At 39.2% G+C, this 22,412-nt stretch overlaps 1 protein-coding gene across 3 annotated transcripts in view; it reads left to right on the plus strand.

The window, feature by feature from the left end:
- The window catches only part of RPAP2 (RNA polymerase II associated protein 2), a 98,675-nt gene extending 79,683 nt beyond the window's left edge, over window positions 1–18,992 (plus strand). Inside the window, exons 12-14 of one of the 3 annotated variants that reach the window (XR_006584548.1) lie at window positions 8,826–8,975; window positions 18,123–18,231; window positions 18,552–18,992. Coding sequence is in view for 2 of the 3 variants with exons in the window: in XM_011284871.3 (XP_011283173.1) it covers window positions 8,826–8,967 (142 nt within the window). In the remaining variant the exon portion in view is untranslated. Of the gene's footprint in view, window positions 1–2,630; window positions 2,971–8,825; window positions 8,976–18,122; window positions 18,232–18,551 lie in introns of those variants that run through there. The other 2 variants (XM_011284871.3, XM_045036185.1) reach the window with 2 other exon arrangements.
- Window positions 18,993–22,412: the final 3,420 nt, after the last annotated feature.

Below are 22,412 nucleotides of genomic sequence, written 5' to 3' on the forward strand. Positions count from 1 at the left end.
CCCAGTAATTTCTCAAATCTGATAGGTATAGAAAAGTATGTGGCTTTTCACTTCCTGTCCCTTCCTCCAACCCCAAACCATGCTTTCTGGTGACATTTATTCACATAGACATTCTCAAAGCTTTTTCTTAAGACTGTTGACTTTGAGGAGTGTTGTTCAGGGTCATTTTATAGCCTACCAGTTTTGATTCTGTGAGTTTGGAAATCAGTGATAAAGACTCAGCGAGAAACTCTAAGATTTGTTGATTCTCTCCTAGTTTTGAGGGCAAGGTTAAAGGATGTTTGTGCTATATTACTTCAGGCAAGTGCCTATGTGATTTTCACACATTTCACCCAGATTATTCAGGAAAGGATAATCCAGACTGTATCACGATTTCCAGTGTTCCAGATCTGCATTATGTGTTCTCCAGTGTGAATGAGTGCAATGAGTAAAGCAGTAGGTACCACGATGGGGAAGGCCATTTAAAAATTCAGGTTCATTACTGACTTTTATTGCACTGCACGAGATGGATAACAGAGTTCCCTCAGTTGTTTAGCTCTACTGTTCACTAAACCACAGCTTTAACTCTTTATATAGCTTTCACTGTTGAGAGGATACAAACCAGTGACACAATTAGAGGGGACTTCTCAGGCATAATCAAGCATTTGTACACTTCTTTGGGTGCCTGACTGTCTCAATCAGTGGAGCATGTGACTCTTGATCTTGGGGTTGTAAGTTAGAGCCCCACATTGGGTGTAAAGACTACTTAAAAATAAAACCTTAAAAAAAAGTTTGTACAGCTCTAAATCCTTGGCTATAAGAGTTTTTCTTAAATGCCACTTTCTAATTAAAAATATCTCTCTTGTTTCAGTTGTCAGACTTTCAGAGTCCTCTCGCTACTGTGTATAATTCTTTTAACCAGATGTTTGATAGCTCAGTAATAACAAGTGGAAGGTACTTGTTCTAACCTGACTTGCATTCTCTTTGAGGTGTAGCATATGTGAAGCTGTCAGCTAAATAAAGGTCCTTTCAATAAGATGCAGTTTGCCACTTGGCTTTTTGCTTTTGTTGTTGTACCATTTACCATATGGTAAAGAACTACCTATATAAGGCTGCCTGTCTTTTCAGAATAGAGATTTGAATCAGTGAAGTTTTAAAGAGAAGCTTCCTTCCTTGTTTGTGATTTGTACATTGCAAAGTATTATGTCGTTTTTTTCTAATTATATTCTCCAGCATAGAGACTGTGGTCAGCCATACTTTTAGTGTCACTTTTAGAGGTTTTTATTCCTACTTAAAAGCACTTGAAGGAAATAAATTGAAACATAAAAATTTTTTGTTTTTACTTATGACCAATCACATTTTCTGTTGATTATTTTAAAGGTATTTCCTACATTGGGGCACCCGGGTGGCTTAGTCAGTTAAGTGGCCAACTCTTGATTTAGGCTCAGGTCATGATCTTGCATTTGGTGAGTTCAAGCCCCACGGCAGGCTCTGTACTGACAGTGCTGAGCCTGCTTGGGATTCTCTCTCTGTCTCTTTCTCTCTGCCCCTCCCCTACTCTCGTGCCCTCTCTCCCTCAAAATAAATAAACATCTAAAAAAAAGGTATTTCCTACATAAAACACATAGTTAGGTACCAACTGGAGTGTATTACTTTTTTTTTTTAAGTAGAAGTAGTCATTTGGGCTTTATTTATTTTGTTTATTGTGGTGTTCTTTAATATTCACTACTATGCATTTCAGGACTAGAACAGAGGCATGAGTCCCTTTCAATGTGTAATAGGGATTAGAGTTCTTTAGTGAAAAAGTTAGATAAGTGATTAGCATGTAATGATTAATAGTGCACAGATAAGGAGTTAAGAGGAAAGGAGGAGTCTGGGGAGTCAGTTAAATAAAAAAAGGGGGGAGGGGTATTTGATAAGATTCTGAGATGGTACTTCAAAGATAACATAGACACGAAAGATTTTATTTTGTGGTATCTTTCTGTGAGGTGGGAAGTATGTTGTTGTTTTGAAGTAATGAATTTGGACAGTATATATATTCTGGGGCAGTACATTTTAGGAAAATGAGAAGCTAGAAGGGGGTTTAGGGAAAAATACCAATCTGAATAAGGAGCAGTCAGATGGCATTCATGAGGAAGGATTAAAAGGACCTGGAATTAATTGAGAACTGTTTTCAAGAATATGAAGAAATGACTTTTAAGAGCTTGCCCCCAAAAAAGTTCCATGAAGGAGAAAACAAAATTCTGCAAGAGACATTTAGTTTATATATGAGGAACAGTGTCTAGAACGTAAAGTTTGTTATCCATTGCAACATGCTGCACACAGAGGTGTAGAATCCCCCTCCTTGAAGATCATGGAGATAATTTATTTACAGTCTCGTGTAAAGGGATCAAATCACTATGTTAAGGAAGGATCAAATGTGTTTTCTTAGATCATTTAACTTTTTTTTCTTTTCATTTTTTTTTTATTGAAGTATAGTTGACATGCAATGTTAAATCAGTTTCAGTTGTACAACACAGTGATGCAAAAACTCATACATTACACTATCCTCACCACAATTATGGCTATTATCTGTCACCACACAACACTATTATGATACCATGGACTATAACATACCTATGTTGTACCTTTTTTTTTTTTTTTTTTTTAAGTTTATTTATCTTGAGGGAGAGAAAGAGAAAGAAAGAGTATGAGCCGGGATGGAGCTCATTCTGTCTGGATGATCTATCCATTGATGTAAGTGGAATCCTTACATCAATAGTAAGTAATTAAAGTCCTCTACTATTATTGTATTCTGTTATTTTGTCCCTTTATGTCTGTTAATATTTGCTTTATGTATTTAGGTGTTCCTGGATTTACAATTTATAGTTGTTATATCCACTTGTTGGATCGATCCCTTTATCACTATGTAATGCCCTTCTTTGTCTCTTGTTACAGTCTTTGTTTTAAAGTGTATTGCTACCCTCATTTTTTTTTTCCACTTTCATTTGCATGGTTATATGTTTTTCCATCCCTTTACTTTCAATCTGTGTCTTTAGATCAGATGTGAGTCTCTTATAAGCAGCATAATAGATGGGTTTGGTTTTTTATCCAATCACCCTATGTCTTTTGATGGGAGCATTTAGGACATACACATTTAAAGTAATCATTGGTCTCTACCCCTCCCCCGCTCATGCCCTGTCTCTCTCTCTCTGTCAAAAATAAATAAACATTAAAGTAATCATTGGTAGGTATGGCCTTATTGCTATTTTGTTATTTGTTTTCTGGGGTTTTTAATAGTTCTTCTCTGTCCATTTCTTCCTTTGCTCTCTTCCCGTGTGATTGATGGCTTTCTTTAGTGTTAGGCTTGGATTCCTTTCTTTTTGTTTTTCTTGAGTACCTGTTAAAGGATTTGGGTTTGTGGTTACCATGAGGTTCATGTGTAACATCCTAATTCTATAGCAGTCTGTGTTAACTTGATGGTTGTTTAAGTTCAAACACATTCTGAAAGCACATTTTTCCTCTTCCTCTTCATGTTTTACATATTAATGTTATATTTTACATCTTTTATTTTATTAGTCCCTTTACTAATTTTTAGATATAATCGGTTTTACTACTTTTTAAAAAAATTTTAATTCCAGTGTCGTTAATACACAGTGTTATATTAGTTTCAGGTATATAATAATAGTAATTCGACAATTCCACACATTACTCAGTGCTCATCACTATAAATGTACTGTTAACCCCCCTCACCTATCACCTGTCTCTCCCCCCACCAACCTGCCCTCTAGTAACTCTCTCTTGGTTGTCTGTAGTTAAGAGTCTGTTTTTTGGTTTGTCTCTTTTCTTTTTCCCCCATTTATTCATTTGTTTTCTTAAATTCCACATATGAATGAGGTCATATGGTATTTGTCTTTTTGGGACTGGCATATTTTGCTTAGTATTATACTCTTTAGCTCCATCCATGTTGTTACAAATAGCAAGATTTCATTCTTATGAGCGAATAGTACTCTGGGGTGTGTATGTGTGTGTACTTCTTTATCCATTCATCTATTGCTAGATACATGGGTTGCTTCCATAATTTGGCTATTGTAAGTAATGCTGCAATAAACATTGGGGTACACATATCTCTTCAAATTAGTGTTTTCTTATTCTTTGGGTAAATACCCAGTAGTGCATTACTGAGTTGCAGGGTAGTTCTATTTTTACCTTTTTGAGGAACCTCCATACTATTTTCCACAGTGGCAGCACCGGTTTGCAAGGCCACCAACAGCACAAGGTTTCTTTTTCTCCATATCCTTGCCAACACTTGTTTCTTGAGTTTTTTTATTTTAGCCATTCGGACAAGTGTGAGATGATACCTCATTGGGGCTATTTGCATTTCCCTGATGATGAGTGCTGTTGAGCATCTTTTCATTCATCTGTTGGCCATCTGGATGTTGTCTTTGGAGAAATGTCTGATGATTTTACTACTGTGGTCTTTTTTTTTTTTTTTTTTTTTAATGTCGGGCTTGAACCCATGACCCTGAGATCAATACCTGAGCTGAGATCAAGAGTCAGATGCTCAACCGAGTGACACACGCAGTGGCCCCACTACTTTTGTTTTTCAGTGTTCACACTAGTTTTATTAATGATTGATCTGCTACCTTTACCGTATGTTTGCTTTACTCAAGAAGTTTTTTCTTTTCATAAGTTTCTAATTATGATTTTTCTTTTTAGCTTAAAAAGTCCTTTTAACATTTCTTGTAAGGCTGGCTTAGTGGTGATGAACTTTAACTTTTGTCTGTCTGGGAGACACTCTCCTATTCTGAATAACCTTGCTGGGTAGAATATTCCCAGTTGTAGGTTTTTCCTTTCAGCGCTTTGACTATATCCTACCACTTACTTTGGGCCTGCAGAATTTCAGCTCATAGCTTAATGGGGTTTTCCTTACATGTAACTATTGCTTTCTCTTGCAGTTTTTTTTTTTTTAAGATTCTTTCATCTTTGACATTTTAATTGTAGTTTGTCTTGGTGTAGATACCCTTGGGTTCATCCTATTAGGGGCTCTCTCTGCTTCCTGGACCTAGATGTCTCTCTCCTTTTTCTGGGACCTCCTATAATGTTAGTACACTTGATGGTGTGCTAGAAGTCCCTTGACCTATCCTCATTTTAAAAAATTATTTTATTTTGTTGTTCAGCTTGGATGCTTTTCATTACCGTCTTCCTGATTGGTGAGCTTTTCTTCTGCATCCTCTAATCTACTGTTGATTCATTCCATTATATTTTTCATTTGCTGCTACATTCTTCAACTTTGATTGGTTCTTTATACTCTGTATCTTTGTTGAAATTCTGAGTTTATCCACTCAAGTTCAGTGAGCATCTTTATGACTGTTCTTTGAACTCTTTATCATGTAGACTGCTGGTGTTGGTTTCATTTATTTCTTTTTCTGAAATTTTGCTTTGTTCTTTCTTTTGGAGCATAGTCCTCTGCCTCCTTTTGTTTGACTTTCTATGTTTCTGTGAATTAGGCAGAACAGCTGTTTCTCCTAGACTTGAAATACTGGCATGGTGTAGGAATATCTCTGGTGTAGACTGTCTGTGACTTTAGCTGGTTGGCTAATGCTGTAACCAGTGTAGGCTCAGAGCTCTGGGCATTCCAGGCATGTAACACTCTGGCAGGGTAGATGAAGTCAAAATGGGCAGCAGGGGTTGGAGGGTGGGTGGGAGGGAGACCCACAGTGCTCTGTGCATAGGGCACCCTAGCAAGGTGGCTGGAACTGAATGGGCACAGGGTTCCCTGGGGGGATGGCAGGAGCTGAAGCAGGCATGAACAAGGTAGTCCTAAGGCACCCCACACAGGGGGCGCACTGCCAGGACAGCTAGAACCAAAGTGGCCTTGGAGTCACAGGGTGCTCCTTGATGGGACAGCAGGAGCTAAATCAGGTATAGGCCAGGGGTCCCAAGGCACTCCATGTGAGGAACATGCTGGCAGGATGGCTGGAGCTAAGACACACACCAGCCAGGTCTCAGAGCTGTCTGCACTTGAGGGGCCCTGGCAGGACAGCTGTGCGGGCTAGGAGGTCTCAGGGGCAATCTGTGCAGTAGTTGCCCTGGTGAATCATCTAGAGTTGAAACAGGTACAGGATGATTTGGGCCCTGTTGCCTTGACAAGACAGCTGGAGCTGTAGTGGGTGCTGTCTAGGGGTGGTTCAGTGTGCACTGCACTGTGGCTACCTTGGGGAGACCGCTAGAGCTGGTGTGCGTTAGGTTGCCCAGACCCTGATTTGGTACATTCTGTGAAGGGGCAGTGGGGACATAAACAATGACATGCACTAGTACCTTTGACGCCACAGCATTCCAGCAGCTCCCTGGCCCTTTGCCAGACTCCCTGGGGCTCATTCCTTTATATACTAGTTGTCCTTGTTGTCTACAGCCTTTTTTCCTTGTAGCAGGGCAGGTGGGGCTAGTGTGGTTTAGGGGACTGGGGCTCAGTGAAGCAGCAGACCAACTCCGGTGCCTGTACCCTGCTTCTGTCTATGCCATCAAGGTAGAGAGGGAACATAAACAATGATACTGGCCAGTACCTCTGACCCACAGAGCATGGTCTAGCAGCTCCCTGCCCTTTATCTGATGCTCTAGAGAGCTGGTTCCTTTATATTCTAGATGCCCTTTTAAAGTGTGGCTTTTTTTTTTCTGTGCTATAAGGGCTGAGATCTACTCCTGGTCCCTCAGTACTATCCTTCTCCACTGCATTTTGCAACATCAGGGCAGGATTCCTGTTGTTTATGTCTCCATTGCTCCTTTCTCTAGGTGGTCCCTCAATCCTTGGTTGGGCAGGAGCTGTTCAGTCAGCCCTCAGTTCTTTAAGAGGAATTGGTCTACATGTAGGTGTAGATTCAGTGTGTCATACAGGAGAGGATCTGAGGGTCTTTTCTACATCACTGTCTACCCACATTTTTTTTCTAAACAAAACATTTAGGTGTATTTGAACACATAATGAAGTTATTATAATTTAAGCCCTGTAAGTTTGCTAGAGAAGTATCAGAACTATTCCTAAAATATTTTATAACCCTGCACTTGATAGAACAATTCTCCTAGAAGCTGCTTCTTGATCTTTTCATTTTCTGTTCTCATATGGGCACACAGGTTGAGAAATCTAGTCACCACTTACATCTAAGCTGAGGGGTAAGTTTTAAAACATACGAATGGCACTTTGAGAAGTTATTGAGATTTTCTTTTCATATATGAACCAAATACTAGTTTCTTTGAAAGCCAGAGGAATTCTTTTGGACATGCCATGTAAGTACCGTTCTTAAATATACACAAAAGCTAGGTTTGTATGGAGTTGACATATCCGAGCTACCTCCTCTGACTTCTTGGTTTTATTTTAGCTAACGTTATCCAATCCCCAGTAACTTTGGTCTTATTGCAGGGTAGGAGAAACTTGATACATGTGAGAAAAGCCAGAGTTGACTTCTGGTTTCCACCTTCACTGCAGGAAGATGCCTCAGGAATAGCTGGCCACAAATGCCAGTTTGCCCAAGTGCCTGCTTGGGCTTGACATTGAAAGCTTGGGTTGTCCTGTTTCCTACCTTTGGGGAATACCTGTAGACAAAGCTCGTAAAATGTGAAAACCTGGTACCGCATTCTCTAGCTGTAAAGAAATATAGGAAAGGTGGGGAAGGAATACACTAAAGTGGTTTTCCCATGTAGAACTCTGGATTTCACTGGAAGAGTCATCTAGTCTCCACTTCTTGCTAAGATACCTTGAGGAATATAGAGAATTTACCACCTTCTCAAAGTGCCAGCCATCTTTAGATAGTAGTAACAAATATTTCCTTTTACTTGGCTTTCTGTATGAGATGGCTAAGCAAGGAAGGAATCTGTCTCTCAGAAAATAACATTTTGCCTTCCACACTCACTACTGTGGAATTGCTCCACGCCGATTCCTTGAGCCTTATTGATTTAAATCAGAAGGTTATTTTATTTATATTTGATGTGCCTGGTGGCAGTGCCCAGTGTTAAAGCATCTGGAAGACCTTTGTGGTAAGTTTAAGACTGTTTAAGGATAAAAGAATTTTCTCCCCAAAAGCTCTCCAGAAATATAACTTACAAAGGCTGATGCTTTAGTATATAATTGTTTGTATAAGTATATAATCTCGAGAACATGCATAAGTATATAATTACATATCATTAGTATATATATTTTACATATATATATGAAATATATGAAAAGTAATGGTTTTAATCTTTGATTGGTAAGCATGATTTTTAAAAAGTGAATATTTAATGACATTTCATTGAAAATTACTTTTGAGACTATTATATGTAATCTGTCTTCAGGAGTATTTGCTGGAAATGCCTTAAAGAAGCAGTGTTCCTTAAAAAGTTTGTATTAAATGCCATATAAGATGTAGTTCATCTGTTTAGTGTTCTAAAAATAAAAATGTTAAGGTTTCATCCAAAATACAATCCTATTTGTCTTTATCTTTTTTATTTTTCAGGTGATATAAACATTCAGTTTAGTTTAAAAGCAATTCTCACCTCCAAGCTTCTTTCCACAGCCTCCTTTCCCCAAGTGGAAATACTTCATTTTCATTTCTGAGAAGAACTTGGTGGCTTTTTCTGGGGTAATGAAGAACATGTTATAGATTCAGGCTTTTAGGTTTATTTCCATACTTAACAATATGCTTGATCTTTCAGTCTTTTCCTGAGATTTCTCCTCTGCTTTTATTAGTAAAGCCTTCTGTCTCAGGGGGTTTTGTCATAGCAGATAGATGAAGTCTCTCCAATTTAACAAAATTCCCTCTGCCATGTAGAAGGCAGGAGCCCCCTTAGTCCTTCTTATTTTGTGGATATGCATTTAATATTTTTGTTTTTTTCAGACTGACCCCAATTCTTGGCATTCAGAAGCATTCTCAGGAAAACGTGGTGTTCACACAGTTTATAGAGACTCTGCTTAAAGAATTACATTTAAAGAATGAAGACCTTGAAAGCTTAACTCTCATATTTAAAACCAGCTGTTAACCAGAGTGGTGAGTTGGATTGTGTTTTACTTTGGTTTGTTTTTTTCATTTGTTGCCCATTTGGAATCTTTTTTCCTATTAGAAATATTAAAAACTAAGGATAGACCTCAAGATATCCTCAGTTTGTTAAGGAAAAACATGGTATCCTTTCTTTCCTAGCTGCCCCATTCACTTCCTCCCCACTTCTGTTACTTTCTGTCCCATCCTTGTTGTTATTCCTCCTTTGAGGCGATTGCAGCTAGTTCTTCATACTCAAACCTAGATCATCCCTTATGTCCCATCTTACTCGTTAAAGTACATTGCTATTTCCTGGGAAGAAACCTAACCACTGTAGCCATCCACTGAGAACTTCCTCCTACTTCCCTCTTCAAACCATTCCCAACACAGCCAATAGCTTAGTCATCTCCTTTGCAGGTAAGCCGGTGAATGTACAAGTCCTGCTCTGTTGAATCCGGACCTTGCTCCCTGGCACATAGCCATAGCCGTCCTCTACTCTCCCAGGTTCTTGCCTTTTTCACAACTATCAGAGTGTCCCCTCTTTCATCCTGCCTTAATCATACCTCTCCCTTCCCTCCTTTTACTTCTCACTTCATTCTCTCAGGTGCTCAGATAAGTATTGATTTAATGTTAAGATTGAAGAAATTTAGCCAAAACTACAAATGAGACCTTCTCGGGGAGCTTTTTTTTTCTTTTTTAACTTTCAATTTCTTGAATTATACAAGCTTACTGTAAAAACTAATACAGAAGTAATTTTAAAAAGGAAAATTCCCCTCTCTGCCTCCAATCCTATCTACTTCACAGAAGCACATTTGATATATATCATGTTATTTTTTATAAAAACAAAAACAAAAAGCTCTTCAAGCACATCTTTAAATTTATGAGAAGGAGAGGAATTTTGGCAGAGAAGAAGGAACAGCATCCCTTTATTGAACCTGCTTGATAATTAATTGAACATAAGGAGTCAGCACAGTCACTACTGCCCAATTTATTCCCAGTGGCTTTCAAATGACCCTGCTCCCCTGAGGACCTTGTAAAACAAAGGCTTTTACATAGGGAATGAGCTCAGGTTGACCTGTGTAAACATCAATTCAGCAGGCCCTTCTAAAAATATAGTGAAGTTGGAATTTGTTTCATTGAGCTTCAGGTAAAGAAAATAACAAAGAATGCCTTACCCAGAAGTCCTCCCTATTTAATGAATAATACAATCAAGAATCATTTTTAATTAACGTATTTAAAACTTGTATATAAACAGATGGCGTTAAAGTATTTTTGAGGACTTTTGACAATAGATGTTTTAAGTGGACTTAACACTTCCTTTGTAATCATTGTTTACTTACACAAATAATGTAAATAATCAAAGGTAGACCTTTGCCCAGACTCAGTATTATAAGGGATTCTGAATGAATGGGCCCTCATTACATCATTTTCCCTATGAGAGACAGGGAGAGACCGGTTAAGATGGCAGAGAAGTAAAGGGACCCTGGATTTTCCTCCTCCCTCAAAAACAGCTGTATTGAGGTCAGATTACTTGGAACACACAGGAAATAGATCTGTTGAGTAGCAGAAGGATCTAGCAGATGCAAGGTGCGTCTATGTGAATTGGGGAAGATAAAATAGCAGAGCCAGGGAGGGGAGGGAACCTTTTTCTGTGGAGAGACAAAAGAAGAGAAATAGAGGGGTTGTGAGAGTGCAGCATCGTGTTTGCACAAGAGGAAAACCTCTCTGGACCATGGACTGGGGAGTGAGAAGTACTGAGTGTACCAGTTTTTCTTCTGTCAAAAGCTTTTGGACCCGAAACTGTGAGGTTTCAGAAGTGTGTTACTTTCTCAGGAGCAGAGCCATGGTGCATGCTCTTGGGGAGGAGGACCCTGGCCCCCAAGGGCATAGCATGGTGTAGCAATCTCTGATCCCTTGGGCCCACTGGTAGAGAACAGTCCCCTTCCTGGAGTACTTTTGGAAGAGAGTTTATTGCCACCCCAAGGACAAAAGTCCCTGCAGGTGCCAGCTTAGGGTCTTTAATCAGAAGCGGGGAGAGGCTTTACTCCAGGAGTGGGGAGCAAATCTGCCTTGTGCTGGGTGCTTTAAGACTTTGGGTTTTGAATCCCAGCTGTTCACCAAGGAAAAATGCAAGAGAGTTTTGGCACAGGGCAAGCTGACTTCCCTCCCTAATCCATGAGGGCTGCCTGAGAAGCAGGGGTTGAAATCCCCAGTCCTGGTACAAAGATTGGGGTGGCATCATTTTACACACCCCCCCAAACCCAACATGGTGGGACTTCAGAGAGCAACATAGTGGCCCCCATGGAAGCGAGAGCCTACCACACCCTACCCCTCTGTGCCAGCAACGGTTTATTTACTGGGTCAAAAGTGATACTAAAACGCTTCTCCTCCAGACTAGCACAGCACCCAGGCACCAACAGAAGTTCTTTTTTTTTTTTTTTAACCTCTTCCTTTTTTCCTTTGGAATCAGGCTCATAGTTTGATTTTTTTTTTTTCCCCCTTTTTCTTTGGAATCAACCTTATAGTTTCTGATTGTTTGGGTTTTTTTGTTGTTGTTGTTCCTGTTCCTTTTCTCTTTTTATAGGATTAGTTCCCCCCACCCTTTTTTTCCAGGGTTACGTCAACCAACAAATCAAAGCTTACCTAGAGGTCCAAACACTTCACCGCTGCAAACAAGGAAGAGTTCTGTAGAGGACTGACCAGTGGGAAAGAGCAGCCAAAACAACAGCAGAATGCACATATCATACACCAGAGTATGCTCCTAGAGTGTCAGGCCCTGGACAGTGTATGACTCCTCTTTAATATAGTGGTACTCTCAGATACAGGAAACATAACAGGTTTTTAAGACATGTAAAAGACAGAAACTTAGCCAAAATGACAAGATGGAGGAATTCTCCCCAAAAGGAAGATCAAGAAGAAATCATAGCCAGGGGCTTGTTCAACACAGATATAAACAATATATCTGAACAAGAATTTAGAACAATAGTCATAGGACTACTAGCTGGGCTTGAAAAAAGCATAGAAGACCCCAGAGAAACCACTGCTGCAGAGATCACAGACCTAAGAACTAGTCAGGATGAACTTAAAACTGCTTTAACTGAGATGCATAACAAACTGGATATAGTGACATTGAGGATGGAAGAAGCAGAGAAGAGAATAGGTAAAATAGAAGATAAGATTATGGAAAATAATGAAGCTGAAAAAAAAGGGAAAGGAGGTTACTAGATCACAAGGGGGACTTAGAGAACTAAGTGATTCCATGAAACTACATAACATCTGTATCATAGGAGTCCCAGAAGATGAAGAGCGAGAAAAAGAAGGTTTATGTGAACAAATTATGGCTGAGAAACTTCCCTAACCAGGGGAAGGAAACAGGCATCCAAGTCCAAGAGACTGAGAAGCCCATTCAAAAATCAACAAAAAACAGGTCAACACCATGACATATCATAGTAAAACTTGCAAAATACACAGAGAATTCTGAAAGCAGATAGGGACAAAAGATTCTTAACCTACAAGGGCAGACACAGAAGGTTAGTGGCAGACCTGTGCACTGAAACTTAGCAGGCCAGAAAGGAGTGGCAGGAAATATTCAATGTGCTGAATAGGGAAAATATGCAGCCAAGAATCCTTTATACAGCAAGGCTGTCGTACAGAATAGAAAGAGAGATAAAGAGTTTCCCAAGCAAAAACTAAAAGAGTTTGTGACCACTAAGCCAGCACTGCAAGAAATTTTAAGGGTACTCTCTGAGTGGAGGGAGAAAAAAAAAAGAACCAAAGTAGCAAAAACTACAAAGAACCAGAGAACATGACCAGAAACACCAACTCTACAGATAACACAGTGGCACTAAATTCATATCTTTCCATAATCACTGTGAATGTAAATGGACCAAAAGCTCCAATCCAAAGACATAGGGTAGCAGATTGGATTAAAAAAAAAACCGGGCCACCTGGGTGGCTCAGTCACTTAAGCATCCGACTTCAGCTCAGGTCATGATCTCACAGTCCTTGAGTTCGAGCCCCAAGTCAGGCTCTGTACTGACAGCTCAGAGCCTGGAGCCTGCTTTGGATTCTGTCTCCCTCTCTCTCTGGTCCTCCCATGCTCATGCTCTGTCTCTCTCTCTCTCAAAAATAAATACATTAAAAAAAAAATTTTTTAATCTATATGCTGCTTATAAGAGACTCATTTTGGACCTAAGGACCCTTGCAGATAGATGGTTCTCCATCCCTTCACTTTCTATCATGCTAATGGAGGTCAAAAGAAAGTCGGAGTAGCCATACTTAGACAAACCAGATTTCAAAACAAAGACTAACAACAGGTGAAGAAAGGCATTATACCATAATTAACGGTCCACCAAGATCTAACAATTGTAAATATTTATGCCACCAGTGTGAGAGCACACAAATATACAAATTAGTTAATCACAAAGAAACTCCTAGATAGTAATACAATAATAGTAGGAGACTTTAATACCTCACTTACAGCAGCAAATCATCTAAGCAGAAAATCAACAACAATGCTTTGAATGACACACTAGACTGGATGGACTCAACAGATATATTCAGAACATTTCATCCTAAAGCAGAATAACATACATTCTTTTCAAGTGCATATGTAACGATGTCCAGAATAGATCACTACTGGGTAACAAAACCAGCCCTCAATAGGTACAATAAGACCAAGGTCATACCATGCATATTTTCAGATCACAATGCTATGAAACGTGAAATCAACCACAAGAAAAAATTTGAAAGGCCTCAAATACATGGAGGTTAAAGAACATCCTACCAAAGAATTAATGGGTCAGCCAGGTAATTGAAGAAGAAATGAAAAAATACCTATGAGGAAACAAAAATGAAAACATGACAGTCCAAACCCTTTGGGATATAGCAAAGGCAGTCCAAAGAGGAAAATACATTGCAAAACAGGCTTATGTCAAGAAGAAAGGGGGTCGCCTGGGTGATTCATTTGGTTAAGTGTCTGACTCTTGATTTTAGCTCAGGTCATGGTCTCACAGCTTGTGAGTTGGAGCCCTGCATCAGGCTCTGCACTGACAGTGTGAAGCCTGCTTGGGATTCTGTCTCCCCACCCAGCCCCCCACCGCCGTCCCTCCCCTGCTCAAGCATGTGTTCTCATTGTCTCAAAAATAAGCCTTTTTAGGGGCGCCTGGGTGGCGCAGTCGGTTAAGCGTCCGACTTCAGCCAGGTCACGATCTCGCGGTCCGTGAGTTCGAGCCCCACGTCGGGCTCTGGGCTGATGGCTCAGAGCCTGGAGCCTGTTTCCGATTCTGTGTCTCCCTCTCTCTCTGCCCCTCCCCCATTCATGCTCTGTCTCTCTCTGTCCCAAAAATAAATAAACGTTGAAAAAAAAATTAAAAAAAAAAAACAAGCATTTTTAGAAAATTAAAAATTAAAGAGGGAGGAGAAGTCCCAAATACACAACCTAACCTCACACCTAAAGGAGCTAGAAAAGGAGCAGCAAATAAAGCCCAAAGCCAGCAGAAGGGAAATAATAAAGATTAGAGCAGAAATAAACGATATAGAAACAACCAGTAGAACAGATCAACGAAACTAAAAGCAGGTTTTTTGAAAGAATCAATAAAATTGATAAACCCCTAGCCAGACTTAAGAAGAGAGGACCCAAATAGATATAATCATGCATTAAAGAGAAATCACAACCAACACCACAGAAATACAATTATACTGTGAAAAATTATATGCCAACAAACTGAACAAAATTCCTAGACATTCACACACTACCACAACTCACACAGGAAGAAATAGAAAATTTGAACAGGCCCATAACCAGCAAAGAAATTAAATCCGTTCCCAAAAATATCCCAACAAATTAGAGTCCTGGGCCAGACTGCTTCCCAGGGGAATTCTACTAGACAAGTAAGAGTCAATACCTGTTCTTCTCCAACTGTTCCAAAAAATAGAAATGGAACAAGAGCTTCCAAACTCAATTCTATGAAGTCAGCTTCATCTGGGTTCCAAAACCAAAGACCCCACTAAAAAGGAGAATACAGGTCAGTATCCTTGATGAACCTGGATGCAAAAATTCTCAACAAGATATTAGCAAATCAAATTCAACAGTGCATGAAAAGAATTTTTCACCATGATCAAGTGGGATTTATTCCTAGGCTGCAGGGTTGGTTCAATATTCACATATCAATCAATGTGATATACCACAATAAAGGAGAAGAACCATATGATCCTTTCAATAGATGCAGAAAAAGCATTTGACAAAATACAGCATCCTTTTTTGATAAAAACCCTCAAGAAAGTAGGGATAGAAGGAACCTACCTCAACATCATAAAAGCCATATAGGAAAGACCCACAGCTAATATCCTCAGTGGGGAAAAACAGAGAGCTTTCCCCCTAAGGGGAGGAACACAACAGGGATGTCCACCATTGTGGTTCAACAGAGCACTGGAAGTCCTAGCCTCCGCAATCAGACAATAAAAAGAAATAAAAGACATCCAAATTGGCAAAGAAGTCAAACTTTCACTCTTCACAGATGGTATGATCTACATAGAAGATCTACATAGAAAACCCAAAAGCTTCCACCAAAAAACTGCTAAAACTTAATACGTGAATTCAGCAAAGTTGCAGGAAGTAAGTTCAACATATAAAAATCGTTTGTATTTCTGTATGTCAATAATGAAGTATAAAAAAGGAAAATCAAAGAACCGATCCCATTTACAATTATACCAAAAACCATAAGCTATCTAGGAATAAATCTAACCAAAGAGGTAAAAGGTCTATATACTGAAAACTATAGAAAGCTTATGAAAGAAATTGAAGACTCAAAGAAATGGAAAAGTATTTCATGCTCATGGATTTGAAGAACAAATACTGTTAAAATGTCTATACTACCCAAAGCAATCTACACATTCAATGCAATCCCTATCAAAATAACACCAGCCTTCTTCACAGAGCTAGAACAAACAATCGTAAAATTTGTATGGAACCACAAAAGACCCCAAATAGTCAAAGTAATATTGAAAAAGAAAACCTAAGCAGGAGGCATCACAATCCCAGTCTTTAGCCTCTGCTACAAAGCTGTAATCATCAAGACCGTATGGTACTGGCACAAAAACAGACACACAGATCAGTGGAACAAAACAGAGAACACAGAAATGGACCAACAAATGTATGGCCAACTAATCTTTGACAAAGTGGGAAAGAGTATCCAATGGAAAAAAGTCTCTTTAGCAAATGGTGCTGGGAAAACTGGACAGCAACATGCAGAAGAATGAAACTGGACCACTTTCTTATACCACACACAAAAATAAACTCAAAATGGATGAAAGGCCTAAATGTGAAACAGGAAGCCATCAAAAATCTTAGAGGAGGGGCACCTGGGTGTCTCAGTCTGTTAAGCATCTGACTTTGGCCCAGGTCATAATCTCATGGTCCGTGAGTTCGAACCCCGCTGTCAGCGACCCTGAGCCTGGAGCCTGCTTCATATTCTGTGTCTCCCTCTCTCTCTGCCCCTCCCCTGCTTGTGCTCTCTCAAAAATAAATAAACGTTAAAAAAAAATTTTTTTTTAATCTTAGAGGAGAACACAGGCAACAACGTCTTTCACCTCAGCCACAGCAACTTCTTACTAGGAGTGTCTCAGGAGGCAAGGGAAACAAAAGCAAAAATAAACTATGGGACTTAATCAAGATGAAGAGCTTCTGCACAGCAAAGGAAACAACCAACAGAATGGGAGAAGATATCTGCAAATGACATATTAAATGGTTAGTATCCAAAATCTATAAAGAATTTATCACACTCAATACCCAAAAAACAATCCAGTGAAGAAATGGGCAGAAGATATGCATAGACACTTTTGCAAAGAAGACATCCAGATGGCCAACAGACACATGAAAAGATGCTCAACATCACTCATCATCAGAGAAATACAAATCAAAACCACAATGAGATGCCACCTCACACCTGCCAAAATGTCTATAATTAACAAAGAACCCTTTTGCACTGCTGTTGGGAATGCAAACTGGTGGCAGCCACTCCGGAAAACAGTATGGAGGCTCCTCAGAGGATTCAAAAAAGCTGCTTCAAAGGAGCACATGCACCCCTGATGCTTATAGCAACACTATCAGCAATAGCCAAAGTATGGAAAGAGCCCAAATGTTCATCAACTGATGAATGGATAATGAAGATGTAGTGTGTGTGTGTGTGTGTGTGTGTGTGTGTGTGTGGAAGTACTCCACACAATGGAATACTAACTCAGCAATGAAAAAGAATGAAATCTTACCATTTGCAGCAACGTGGGTGGAAGTAGAATGTATTATGCTAAGCGAAATAGGCAGAAAAAGACAATTATCATATGATTTCACTCCTGTGGAACATAGGAAACAGAACCGATGAACACAGGGAAAGGGAAGGAAAAATAAAAACAGAGGGAGGCAAACCATAGGAGACTCTTAAATACAAAGAACAAACTAGCAGTTACTAGAGGGGAGGTGGATGCAGAATGGGCTAAATGGGTGATGGGTTATTAAGTAGAACACTTGTTGGGTGAGCACTGGGTGTTATATTTAAGTGATGAATCACCAGGTTCTACTCCTAAGACCAATACTACACTGTATGTTAAGTAACTTGAATTTAAATAAATTTTTTTTAAAGGCTAAAAAATAGAGACAGCTTTGAGTAGGTAGTTGAATTTTTTCTCTGCATGATTTCTATAAATCATAAATTCACTTGTGTATAAAGACTAATGTCTAATAACCTCATTATTAAATTACTATTAGCAAGTATGTGTTCATGCTTTTAATTGCAAATTTAAAAAATCTAGCTTTTCTTATGATAGAATGTTAATTATCTTTTGCTGCTTAACAAATTACTCTGAAGACTAAGCCACTACCATTTTTTATCTGACACTTTCTATGAGTCCAGAATATGGAAACAGTTTAGCTTAAGGACTCTGGCTCACAGTTTCTCATGAGTGTGCAGTTAAGCTGTTAGGGCTACAATGTCATCTGAAGGCACAACTAGAGTAATATTCCCTTCCTAAGGTCACTCTTGTGGTCGTTGGTAGGATTTAGTTCCTCACAGGCCGGTGAACTCGGGCCTCAGTTTTTCATTGGCTGTTGTCTGGAGACCTCTACATAGTATACCTCACTACTTCTCATGTGCTTTATCCTTACAGTGAGCAAGATGGAAGCTACAGCTTTCTTGTAACTAATCTCAGAAAGTGACATCCTATCAGTGTAGTCAAATATACACTGTACATCAAATCAGTGTAGTCCACTGTCTTGGTAAGAGTCTTGAACTTCACACTAATTGAGGGCACACCTGAACCAATCCATATGCCCATGGGATTGCTATAAACTAACCCCATCATTCTGGCAAGGGATGGGGGTGAGAGAAGAGGAATTTCTTACTGATCTAGACCCATCACAGCCTTCCCTCAACTGAATAGGAGTTGGGTCTATTCCACATAAACCACTATTGCTATGTAATGAGGAAAAATGGAATATATTGGGAAGACAACACAGTGTTCCCAAAAGCTACCAAAATATTTTAGGTGTTTTCTTCAAACTGTCCTTTTTTTTTTTTTTTTTTTTTTGCTTCACAGGTATAATCCATGAAGACCAAATAGAAGATGAACTTCTATTCATCATTTCTGGAATTCTAGCTACAATAGTGATCTGGTGGTGACTGATAACTAGCTTTGTTCCAAGAAAGACCTTTATCTTCTTAGATTTCAGCCCCCTGCTTCCCAGTTCCTAACTGTACAGTGACTTCCCCCACATAGAGGAGAACCATTATTCCAACAAGGATAACTAAGTACTTGTATCCCTAACTATAAGACATAGTATTTTTATTTGTTTGAAAATGAAAAATGAGGTTTTAAGTTGAAACTTTAATAAATCTTAGTGACCTTATTTTTTTCTGGATGATTCTAGCCATTGTATCAGTTCACAAAACAATTGAGAAAATTCTCATTTTGGCCTCCTGGTCTAAACTCTAGATTTTAAGAATAATAAAGAGGTCAATAAATGCAATCTAAGATGAAGCCCTTTGGAAGTCTTGTCATTATATTTATTTATTTATTTATTTTTAAATGTTTATTTTTGAGAGAGTAAGCAGGAGAGGGATAGACAAGAAGACAGAGAATCCCAAGCAGACTCTGTGCTGATAGTGGGGCTCAATCCCCAAACCATGAGATCATGACTTGAGCTGGTATCTCAAGGGCCAGATGTTTAACCACCTGAGTCACCCAGGTGTCCCTAGTCATTATTCTTTTAAAGAAACTGTGCTATAAAATGGTCCTGAGCAATTTAGTTAACCCTACAAGTCCAAAACAGGAGTATCTCAGAATTTTTTGGACTCCCAAAGAAATAAAAAATTAAAAGGAAATTGTGATTTATTTTCAAGAGACAATCTCTGGAATTTATACCGCTTTTTTCAAAATGTCTATCAAGCATGCAAGTTAGCAAGGCCTCCAGACCAGTTAAGGGGGGCTCAGTTTGGGAAGCTTTACTGGAGGGCCAAGAAACAAAATAAGATCTATTCCCTTGGACACTAGAGGAAATGAAAGCAGCTAAAAGTCCAACCATGGAAAGGGTCCAAAAAGCAGCCTCATAGGGTGGGGAACATAGTGGATGAGAATCTACAGTAATCAATATAGTGTGGTATTGATAGGCACAAAGATCAGTGAAGCAGAGGGTCAGGTGGGAAGATGGCTGAGTAGGAGGACTTTAAGCTTGCCTTGCCCAAATATACAACTAGATAGTACTCACATCAGTGTAAATAAACCAGAAAATGACCCAAAGACTGACAGAATAAATTCCATAGTTCCATAAATGGTAGAGAAGAGGCCAAATCAAAGAAGGTAGGATGGTCTGGGAGTGAAATGAACCAGGCCTTTCACACTGGGGAGTCCATGAATGTGGAGGACAGATCCCCATATCTGCATTTGAAAGTGAGAGGGTCCAAATGTCTTGAGTTCTTAAAACCAGTGAGACTTAAAGCCTGGAATTTTAAAAATCAAGCTCAAGTCTGGGAGAGACTAGATGGCTTTAGGAAGCAGAGTCCCTGCCCTTAGCACAACAGGGGTGCCTGGGTGGCTCAGTAAGTTGAGCATCCAACTCAATTTCAGCTCAGGTCATGATCTTGCAGTTGTGGGGTTGAGCCCTGTGTTAGGTTCTACACTGAGCATAGAGCCTGCTTGGGATTCCTTTCTGCCCCTCTCTTTCTCAAATAAAAATAAACATTGAAAATAATTTTTCAAGATAGCACAACAAACAGCCTATACAGATACAGCACAAAACCAGCAGTTTGAAAAATGCCAGGGGTAGACAGAGGGAGAGTGATTTGTTCATCTCAGAGCATGGCCTGGAGAGACCAGGATCACGGGCAGACCCCCTTCCAGGACAAAAGAGCTGGCAGGTGCCATTCCCCTCCCTACCCCCAGCATAAACAACAGCTACCTGCAGGAACTAGTGCAGTGTGGACACTTGTTACCTAACTTAATTACACCAAGCCCCACCCTTCACATTTCGGATCCACCTTTCCAGTCATGGCCGCCTTAGTTCAGTCACTGCGAGGCCCCTCCCCCAGAAGACCAGTGGAAATTCTGCCAACACCATGTCTCCTGACTGGCACCTTGTGCAGAACTCTGTTCTCACAGGTGCAGGTCTCATTTCACAAGCAGACCACCACACACCTTTTTAGATACTGCCCACAGTACACAAAAAGCCTCTGTAGACAAGTGGACTGAAGGAAAAAGAGGCCAACACTCAACAGCAGAGCATACACAATACTCCCAGGAAACACTCTCTGAAGCACCAGGCCCTGGGAAACAGGCACTGCAGGACCTCTTCTTTATAAGGCTATTATCTTTAAGAGCAAGAGAAGCAGCTGACTTGCCTAACACAAAGAAACAGACACAGGAAGTCAGACAAAATGAGATAGAGAAATAGTTCTCAAATGAAATAATAGGACCAAACCACAGCAAAAGATCAAAGTCAAACAGACAAAAGTGATATGCCTGATAGAGAATATAATGATTTTAACAATACACACTGGACTTTAGATGAGTGGTGGACGTCAATGAGACCCTTAACACAGAAATAAAAAGCAGCTAATCAGGGATCAAGACCACAATAAATGAAATGAAAAATACACTTGATTGGGTGGCTCAGTCGATTATGTATTAAGCATCCAACTCTTAATTTCAGCTCAGGTCATTACCTCACAATTTGTGGGTTTGAGCCCCACGTTGACCTCTGTTACCAGCACAGAGCCAGCACAGAGCCTGTATTTCTGTAGGAAAAAAAAAAATCAGTCAAGGGATTCACAAAATGAAATAATGTGAAATATGATACCATATACCTAAAACATGGAGGGGAGAGGACTAAAGAATGGGTTTGAACTTAAGTGACCATCAACTGCTATATGCAGAAGATATTATAGATAAACCTAATGTTAACTACAGATCAAAAACTAGCAATAGATATGCAAAGAATAATGGGAAAGGAACTCAAGTATATCACTGAAGAAAGCCAACAAAGCACGAAAGAGCAAGAGGAATCAGAGAAAATCTATAGAAACAACCATAAATAAGTAATACAATGGGTATAAATACATATCTATCAATAATTACTTTGAATGTAAATGACCAAACACTCCAATCAAAAGACATAGGGTGACAGAGTGGATTAAAAAAAAAAAAAAAAAAAAAAAAAAAAAAAATCCATCTGTATGCTACCTACAAGAGACTCATTTCAGACTGAAAGACACTGCAATTTGAAAGTGGGGGATGGAGAAATATTTATTATGCAAATGGATGTCAAAGAAAGCTCAGGTAGCAATACTTAGACAAAATACACTTTAAAACAAAGTCTGTAACAAGAGACAAAGAAGAATACTATATACTAAGAAAGGGGATAATGCAACAAGAGAAATATAATTGTACATATTTATGCACCCAGCATGGGAAACCCCAAAGACATAAAAGCTAAGAACAAACATAAAGGAAGGAATTGATATTAATATAGTAACAGTAAGGGATGTTAACACCCCACTCAAACTGATGGACAGATCATCCAAACAAAATCAACAAGGAAAGAGTGGATTTGAATGACATATTGGACTAGATTTAACAGACATATTCAGAACATTCCATCCTAAAACAGCAGAATCCCCCCTGCCTTTTTTTTTTCAAGTATATATGGAATGTTCTCCAGAATAGATCATGTTAGGCCACAAAATAAGTCTCAACAAATTAAAAAATAAATATATCAAAGTCCTATCCTGCATCTGTCCTACCACAACAGTATGGAACTAGAAATCCATGACACAAACCTGGAAAGAACACAAATACATGGAGTTAAATAACATGCTACTAAACAATGAATCGGTCAACCAAGAAATCAATGAAGAAATAAAAAATGACGTGGAAACAAATGAAAATGAAAACATTCCAAAATCT

The sequence above is a fragment of the Felis catus genome, chromosome C1 (assembly GCF_018350175.1).
Source record: "Felis catus isolate Fca126 chromosome C1, F.catus_Fca126_mat1.0, whole genome shotgun sequence".
In the NCBI taxonomy this organism is placed as follows: domain Eukaryota; kingdom Metazoa; phylum Chordata; class Mammalia; order Carnivora; family Felidae; genus Felis; species Felis catus.